At 38.0% G+C, this 9,359-nt stretch overlaps 1 protein-coding gene across 1 annotated transcript in view; it reads left to right on the plus strand.

Annotated features, from left to right (window-relative positions):
- dock2 (dedicator of cytokinesis 2) overlaps positions 1 to 9,359 on the plus strand; it is a 100,592-nt gene that overhangs the window by 41,755 nt on the left and 49,478 nt on the right. The window contains exons 25-26 of the mRNA XM_030145253.1: positions 3,799 to 3,941; positions 9,201 to 9,296. Coding sequence (XP_030001113.1) covers positions 3,799 to 3,941; positions 9,201 to 9,296 — 239 coding nt within the window. The remainder of the gene's footprint in view (positions 1 to 3,798; positions 3,942 to 9,200; positions 9,297 to 9,359) is intronic.

Consider the following 9,359-nt stretch of genomic DNA (forward strand, 5'->3'; position numbering starts at 1 on the left):
ATTCAAGGCCTCTGGTTAAGGTTGCACCGATCCGATATAAGGACTGGATATCGGCCCCAGTATTAACATTTTAGCTAGACTGGGGATCGGTAAAAGCAACCGATCTGTTAGACCGTTCCTTCCCCTTTAAATTTTTGCGACATGGGCTACGTCACGCATGCCGAATGTAATTCTAAAAGTAACGCAACAGACTTGTATGTAGAGGATGTGGTGGGTTATATAGCTCTGTAGATAAAGCTGTGAGAAAGTGAAAGTGAGTGAGCTTCCCTCACCCTATCATTGACTACCTGCTGCCCCCTGAAAGCATATTTGCAACTTGGGGGGAGGGTGATTTCTACTGTTGTGATGTACAATAGTAGTCGCTACCCCCACCCCCCATGTGCTTGCACCCCCCCCCCCCCCCCCCCCCAGGAGAGTGTCCACCCGGGTGAGAACCTCTGCTCTAAATCAACAATATCGGATCGGTATCGGGTATCAACCAATACGTCCCAGCATCAGTATTGGAACTGAACAAGTCGGATCGATGCATTCCTACCTCTGGTGAAAGTGCTGCTGTTTTTTTTTTTTTTTTTATATATCACAATTAATTTGCAATAAAAGGCTGATTGCTGCACAATTCTCCTCCATTGTCATGAAGTCTCAATAAACAGGTAGCCAACCATTAGAGTTGAAGACTCAAGCATCACTGTTATATTTTAACTTTTTAAAAACTTTACTCTTCTCTCTGAGTCATTGTGGAGCATTTTGTGAGTTATGGGTTTCTTTCCCTCATTTTGTCTCAGACCCCCCCCCAATTTCCTCTCTGTTTGTATGAGTGATGGAGTGAGTGTTGTGACGTGGGTCCACTCAGCAGGCGTGTAGTCTTGGCTCTGTTAATAATGGGACTAACGAGCATCAGCCCAAATGAGCTTTTAATGGGCTCTATCTACCTGGGGCTACAAAGACAGAGGTTGGTGGTATAGGAGTGGGGACTGAGGAGACCGGAGGGGGGTAGAAAGATGGAATTGGAAGAAGAAAAGACACCGAAAGGTCAAGGAAGATGAGAGGAAATTCTTGTTGTATTTGAGGAATATTTCAAGAAAGAATTGATAATTGCTTGAGGGAATTGATATCATCTTGTACTCTGCTGGAATAAGTCTGCTATTGGGTGAATATTTCAGTTTACATTCTGCTCAGTCCCCCTTTCTACTTGTTATTATTTTCACAACAACCCTAATACGTGGAAGAACACCCTTTACACTACACTAACAACTTCACGCTGTAAATAGAGAGTTTTGATCAAGATACATGTCTCTATGTGGAGTTATGGTTGGTATTCAGCCATTTTAAAAACAGCTCACTTCTGAAACCATAGCCATATCCAAGATGAGTGTGATTTAAAGAAATACAAATTTCCTGAACAGCCCAGAGAGTATTGTTTCATTCTGTATATAAAGAAAGATGATATTACAATACATCACAATGGAAACCAAAACATCCTGGTAGCATAAGCCCCGCCTCTCATATTTACATAAAGCCTAAGGTCCTTACATGCTGAACACTGTGATGTTTGTTTTATTGTCTGCAGCTTGGTTAAATCCTTTCAATAATGTCCCCAGTGAATGTCATGGAAACACATCCCTGCTGGACTTGTCTGTTTCCACAAAACATATATGTCACACACATATAGTAAGTAATCTGCTGCTAATGAAACGTACAAATTATTATTATTATTTTTTTTCTTGGTGAAATCCCTCACTGAGATTAAAATACATTTTCTGGCAACTCTACACTTGCGTTAAATAAGGAGACAAACATAACAGAAAATCAAAAGTTTGACTAAGCTGGTTAAATCGTTCTTCTGTTGTACCATGCTGTAATGAAGAGCCTAGTGCACCATGGGATCTCTGCTTGGTTTGGCACCTTGACAGTCCAGTTAAAGGCCCAAATGAATAGACTAGTAGACAGCCTTGAGGATTTTGGAAGTCCATCAACACTCTCAGACTAACAAACATAATCAGACAGGAACAAACTATCATCTCAGATCCAGCTCATGTACTGCAAAAAAGAGGTTTCTAAAAAGAAGTTAAAAACACTAAATCTGAGGAAAAAGGTACTCAAAACAAGGGAAATATCTGTCCATGCAGCAAGATAATTTCACTTGACAAGATTTCTTGAATTAAGATTGTTAAATCTAATCTAATTGAGCGAATAAGCATGTGTACAGATATATGAACACTTAATAAAATAAGAAATTAGCTCTTAAAAGAAGATAAATTATCTAACACTTCTAAAGTTTTTTTGTGTTTTTTTTTTCTTGGTAAGAACCAAATAATTTGCAGTGTGGTCTTTACCTCCCCCCCCAACTTAGGCAGATGGTAGAGTCCTAGTAAATGGGCACTACTGGTTTTAAAACACTTTTACACTATTGCACTGTTTATTGCTCTTTGATTCAATATTATTGTATAATTTGTACATTTTTAGAACATGCAGCTGAAGGACGTATGTATTGTTTTTGTAGTACTTGTATTGTTGTATTGATTGTTTAGTGTTTATTTAACTATTCATTTACTGTTGAAGTCCAAGGCAAATTTAATATGTTAATACAGTATGATTAAATATAAACTTTTTTTTTTTTTTAATTAATTAATTAATTAATTAATTATTTTAGCATGGTCTTTATTAAAAAAAAAAAAAAATTCCACTTACTGTAAGCCCAGGCAGACTGGGTTCTCGTATAAATCATGGTACCAAACTGCGACACCCCAGCAGATTTATGTTCACACTGTACACTTTTGATTTAGTCTTCAAATACTGGTTTTATGTCAGCAAGTTCTCCACGTATGGCACAAATGATCAATGTTAGCAGTAAATCATTTTCACTCTGACCTGTTTGCAACATATTTACTTGATTTGTGACTTATTAAAATCCTGAAGAAATCCCTTGACTATTTAATAACAAGAAATTGTGACATTCTCCCTTTCCAGAGGCTGCTTCTATGTCATATACAGTTTTTAATTAGATTTATCCACCATGTGTACTATTCAGTTTTTATTTCAGCACTTATGCTTCCATGGTGATTTCCTGTGATTGCTAAAATACTTTTGGACAACCACCAGAGACAAGCCACACATTTAATATCAATAAGGGATTTACAGGGAGGGCAGTTAAGCCCTAAGTGTTAATAGTGTCAAATAAAATAGATGCTTTTATATATTTTAGGTTCAACTATGTTCATGTTAACGCCAATGAAACTGTGTTGTCACTTCAATGTTCTTTACTTCAACATAGTTTTAAGGGATATAATTACTGATGATGCATTGCATATGTGACCACATCACCAAATTAATTAATGTGGATTAGGGTTCATCAGAGAGATGGAAAAAAAAACAAAAAAAAAACGCTTGGTTATGTTGATTGATGTGTCACCTGCCCGGCTGACAGAGCAGAAGACATGCTTGGAACTGTAAACAGACACTTGATTGATATCACTCCATTGTCCTGTACAGGGTTGGGGTTGAATTTCTTCTTCAGGGTGCTGTGGCATCATTATTCATTGCTATGTGGGTGCAGCTGTCTCTCTAGGTGCAGCACCAAATGATTAAAGGTTCCTGGGTTGAGCCATTTGCAAGAGTTTTGAGCCCAGAATTGTATTAAAGTAAATATTGATGCTGTGACAATGCAGTGTTGTCTGTGGGTGATGCTTAATCTGTTCATACCTGGTTAAGGCAGATAATAATGATTTTTGACTGTAATGGATAGATTTACAACTTTATGAAAATATATCTGGTCTCCATGCTCTTTTTCTTTCTTCTCAGAATGCCGTGATATCTTATTGCCTATGATGCTGCGGGAGCTGAGCGGGGCATTATCCAGTATGGCTGAAGACCCTCATGATGATAGAAGAAATAGCCTGGAGCTGCTCAACAACATCCTGGAGGTCCTCAGCAGGGACAATGTGGTAAGACATCTAGCAACATTGTGCAGTGTGAAGACTTTTTTAAAGCCATTAAATTTCTTCCTGGGTGATTTATCCAAAGTAGACAGGTGTTAAATGCCAAAGTGTGTCAGGAATAAAATGGCACCCATCTGTTTAGATCAAATTTTGATGGATTTAGGGGTACATTACCACATTACATTAGGGTTAACATTAATTTCAGCATAGGTGTTTGTCACCTGGTCAGTACTAAGGAGGATACGGCACTGACTGTAAACCATGACATTCCCATTTCAACTCCTGGCCTGACTGACCTTTATTGCATATATTTCCCACCTCTCTGCACATGTCTCCATTCTACTGTCTAGTTATTAATGGAGTCACAAAATGAATGCTGGTTTACAGCCTGGTCTGTGCCATACCATATATCATGAAAAACACCAGCACATATTGAATGCAAGACTGGATACGTTCTTCTTATGTTCGTAATTTTTTAAAATACATTTTCTTAATTTCTTTTTTCTCAGTTAAGTTTGAGATCTATGCAAATAGCTTCCACAAACCTCTGCCATCATCGTAATGGTAGCTTTATGAATAAAATATATTTACTAAATGCATTTTTAGCAATATCCTACATATGTTATCTCAAGTATTGACAAAAACAGTAGGGATGATAAACATTGTATGAGTAACGTAAGTGAGAGACGTTACTTAGACTCTTAATTTACACAATACCTCTCACACATGTTAAGATTAAAAGCATTTCCCCATATTATGCATCATAGGATGAATTTGAAACAGCTTTGGGCCATAACATTGCAACACATCTCCTCCAGAGTCCAGTAAATAGCCTTAAGCTGTTTCGTCCTCAGCCATCCACTCAGACGATGAAGTAGGGCCGTGCCAATTAGAATCTAATTGATTTTGTTTCACACATGTTACAGTATGTTAGTCTGGTGAAAGAAAATCCTGTAAGCTCCTGAACTAAACACCTTTACTTTGCACACACACAACAAATGCATCACTGACATCCAACTGAGGGGTTTTTAATTGCGGCAAGTTGTTGACAGCCTGCTGTTTCTTTGAAGCGAAGGTAGGGCTGTATTTATTTGGAGAGAACTAATGAAGCGTATGCCAACAGAAGGGAGATAGCAAGAGAAGAGACACATAATGAATGAAGTAGAGTGAATATGATTACACGAATTTGTGTCGGTTTGTGAAAAAAATGAAAGCAGGTGGTGGCAGAGTGTCAAATGGAAAGGACAGGTACAAATACAATATGTACATCCTTCAAAACAGTGATGCACCACTGATAAAAACCATCTATGTTTCTGTCAAACGGATGAAATTCTGCACTTTGGCTGCATATTAAAATATGCTGTTTAAATAAATATAGTCACTCACACACATCCACACATACGTTCTAGCTGTGGGATTTATTTCTGACTCTAAATGGAATCTAATTCATATAATTCATTTAATACATGTACACACACATATACAGACTCAAACAGGACTGCACATGTAATGTTTAAGTACCATCCTGCTTTGGTTCTGTTGTAAAACCTAGCTGCTTTTTAACAATTAAAAAGCCTCTTTTTTCATACACTGACATGTTATCAGGTGTAAAAAGCAACCTGTAGAATTTTAGAATCGTACAGAAGCGGAAAATGTCAGACGAAGTAGACGTGCCTCGGTTTAAAGATCTTAAACAATAGACAATTAACATTTAAAGAGAAAGATGTCAAAGTCTCTTTTTAATTTGGCACTTTAAAAATGGAGAGGAAGAAGAAAAGAAGTAAAAATACATTTTAAAGTAGAGGAGATGAGGGGTGGTCTTTCCTTCGTGCTCTTCTGTTATGACCTCTTTCTTTTTCTCTCATCTCTCTGCTCTCTCTGCTCTCTCTTTCTCTTGGGTACTCGATTAAGTTGTCATGCCACAGATGTCTCCGAACTAGAAAGAAGGATGCAGAAAGAGAAAGAGGCATGGGAGAAAAGACAGATGCTTGTGTCTGAGGAAGAGTTGGTGTTGAATTTAAAAGTAACTTTGTAACTTTTGTATCTCTGCACTGTAGTGTGGGTGCATTGTGTTGTAAGAGGAGGCATCTTTCCTCTTACACACATTAGCATTTTCAGTTCTTTATATGTTGCCAGTTTAGATGATAAATCTGCCTGGCTGCAGATTGGTGTTCGGAAATAAAATGAGCATTGTACATCATCTCGTCTGTCTAAAAGATGTAAGTTTATTTATGCTCAACAGCTGAGCCTCAGCCTAACTAACATATGTGTCAGGTGAAGATGGAAGGAAAGGAAATGGTATGTGAACACAAATGCATAGATACACACACTTCACAGTTATTTGTCACTCACTATTATGTCCTGTGGCTGTGAGTCAGTGCATCTAATGTGGTTTAATTGTGCCTGCTTGATTCTTATCAGGCATTTCAAGTCATCCGCCATCAAGCACACACACACACACACACACACACGCACACATATATACATACACACAAAGACAATGCAAAAAAAAGTGGTTTGTTTGAAACTCTGAACTAGAGGCCTTTTTACCTACTTCTGCTATTTTTGGCCTTTCCCCCGTTTGTTTTTCTGCTTTGCTGATCAGCTCATACAAGGACATGCACAAGCAGAACACACGTATGTATTTAGGTCAGATTATTCTAATGATGTCATACACACACATGCACAGATGTAGCCTGCAGCATTATTGTTAAGGTGTGTTTGGCTATGGCAGATGCTTCTCCACTGAGTAACTTCCCCCAGGTAAGTCTGAGTCAGCTGCCAGTGACCATATTGTGTGTGTGTGTGTGTGTGTGTGTGTGTGTGTGTGTGTGTGTGTGTGTGTGTGCATTTTTGCTTATGTATTTGTGTGTTTCTGCCTGTTTGTGGAGCCTTGACTCTCACTGTAAAGTTGTGTATTTTGCATATGCATGGATGGCTTTTAGAGTGGCCTTTGTCCTACTTTTATGTGAGTGTTATCAGTTAGATCACAGTACAATGGATCAAATACTTTTTGTATCAAAAATATTTTACACTACTTAGAATTGTATTAGAAGCCCATTTATCACCATGTGTTAATACTTGGATACAACAAATAATTAAAAAGAGTTTTTAAACAGTCTGTATTATTCTATTTGGGGTAATTAACAGTGTTCTGTAGGAATAAGGCTCCTATTAGCCGACAGTTTCAGTTGGCATAATTCACCCCTTCAGGTGTGTCTGCACATTTAAAAAAAAAAAAATCACTACTTGAGACAAAAGCATTTTCAGCCACTGCTTGGTGAAAATGGCAAATGTTGATGCAAATTTTGATTATGCAATAAGGCAGAACTGCTTGTTTTTTTGGGACACCTTATTTAGTGCACTGTTAGCCATTTTAATGGTAGAGTTCACCCCCATCTCACAAATGTTCCGCTATTACAATCCTTCCCCTTGATAGTCTTTTGCAAATGTACCATTATTGTGTCTTTGGCCCAGCACTGCCCAAGATGATTATGATTAGTTTAATGAAATCCAAAATGCCAGAGAGTATTTTTTTTTTTTGCCCTCTTCCAGAATGATAATGAGTTTAATCTGACCTTAGCCCAATTTCAAAATGAAAGGTATTTCTTGTTAAATACACCAAAATTAATCTGTATTCCTTGTGATCATTCCTTTGGTTCTAGTTCCTCTATTAAATTATTAGAAAAGGCTTATCTGATACACATGTAAAATGATTCCACATTTCCTGCCTGCAGTTTCAGTTAACATACTGTATTTAGAAACCATGTAAATGATATGAATATATAATTTTTCTTGGACGAACAAAAAAGCAAGGGGGTAGGCATATGGCCACAAGAGGAAACATGAAACTCTGCCTTATCTGAAATGTTCCTCTCAGGTTTACCTGTAAAGGGCATGAATTACACAGTAGACTGGAGTCTATTATGAGAGGCACAGTGATATGGGGGGCTCACATAAACGGCTCCAACATCAGTTGAATGGACATTTCTGTGTTTAGTGACATGAGTGATTTTAGAGTAGTTTCCACCTATACCTGGGTTAAAATTCAGTATGTTTGTGTTTAATTCTGTTGTCAGTAAGAAGTGGAAAATGCTTTACTTTTAAACTGCTGTAAATGATAAGTTAAATTATCCTATTCATTAATGTAAACGTACCATTCAAGAATGGCTGTGGAGAATATGAGGAATTCAGTATATACTTGCACGTCGATGCATGGGGAACCACGAGTTCTAGATCCTCTGATACACTTCATTCCTTTACTTTCTTTACTTTCTTGGTAAATTCCCCTGGGATTTTCAGTTGAATAACCTCTGAGCTGGCATGTCTGTTTTTGCACATGAAATTTGACACCATGACAATGTGGCCCTATTGTTTATCTGTTGCTAGGTAACCCACTTCAATGATGATTCTATGATTCTGGGCATTGCAATGTGATTGGCCATTGGGAGGCCATTGTATTCCAAAATCACTAATATCTCCCAAAATATTGGTCCTATCAGCTTGGCGTTTTCGCTAGTCTCTTCCTTGACCAAAAATACAGAAGTGTGCCAAACTGCCAGTCAGCTCTTTCCGGATTTTGTGTGATGCCCAAGACACACAGACAGAGTCCACTTCCCTCTTATAATATAGGATAATGTACTCATTTATAGAACATAGACTGACTTCCCAGCTCTGAGTGACTTTTAGCGTCCTTGAATAGGAAACAGGTCCCTTCTGTTTCCCTCAGGGTAGATGAAGGAAAAGAAACATGATAAAAAAAAAGTGGCTTCAGAGGGGTGGAGTAGATGGAAATGGTTCAGATGTCAACAGATTTGCAGTTCAAATGTCCTGACTGAACATGATTAACTGATTATTCTTTCAGGCCTTGACTTTTGAACGGTGAACAGACTTTCACATTCAGAAAAAATAATCACTTTCTTCTTTCATTGGTCTGCAATCTATCCATTTGGCACCGCAATTACAGTCTGCATTATGTGAGTGAACATATTCTCTTCACAGTGAGGAGAGAGTTAATGCAAAGGGGAAATGGCTATAAAGCAAATCTGAATAGTCTCAGTAACTCGGTTAAGAAAAGTTCCCTGGAAGCAGTGTCAGGAGTTATGACTGAGTTAACACTACTCACACAAATCTGTATCTGTCTGTGTTTAAAGTTGAAGAAATCTGTCTGCTTACCATTGTTTTTCTCCATTCCTGTCTGTCAGTGCCTTTTTTGACCTTGTTCTATGTGTGTGTGTTGTTTTTTGTTTTGTTTTTTTTTGTTAGGGGGGCACATTTCAGCATATCCAGGACATCGTAGTGTCTCTGCTGTCCATCATCAACCGGACAGTCATCACAATGGGTAGAGAGCACACCCTCATTGTAAGTACCCACCCCACATAGGCTTGTTTTTCTCTGACTGATGAGACTCTTTAGTCTTTTTTT

Source organism: Sphaeramia orbicularis, chromosome 10 (genome assembly GCF_902148855.1).
Source record: "Sphaeramia orbicularis chromosome 10, fSphaOr1.1, whole genome shotgun sequence".
Classification (NCBI taxonomy): domain Eukaryota; kingdom Metazoa; phylum Chordata; class Actinopteri; order Kurtiformes; family Apogonidae; genus Sphaeramia; species Sphaeramia orbicularis.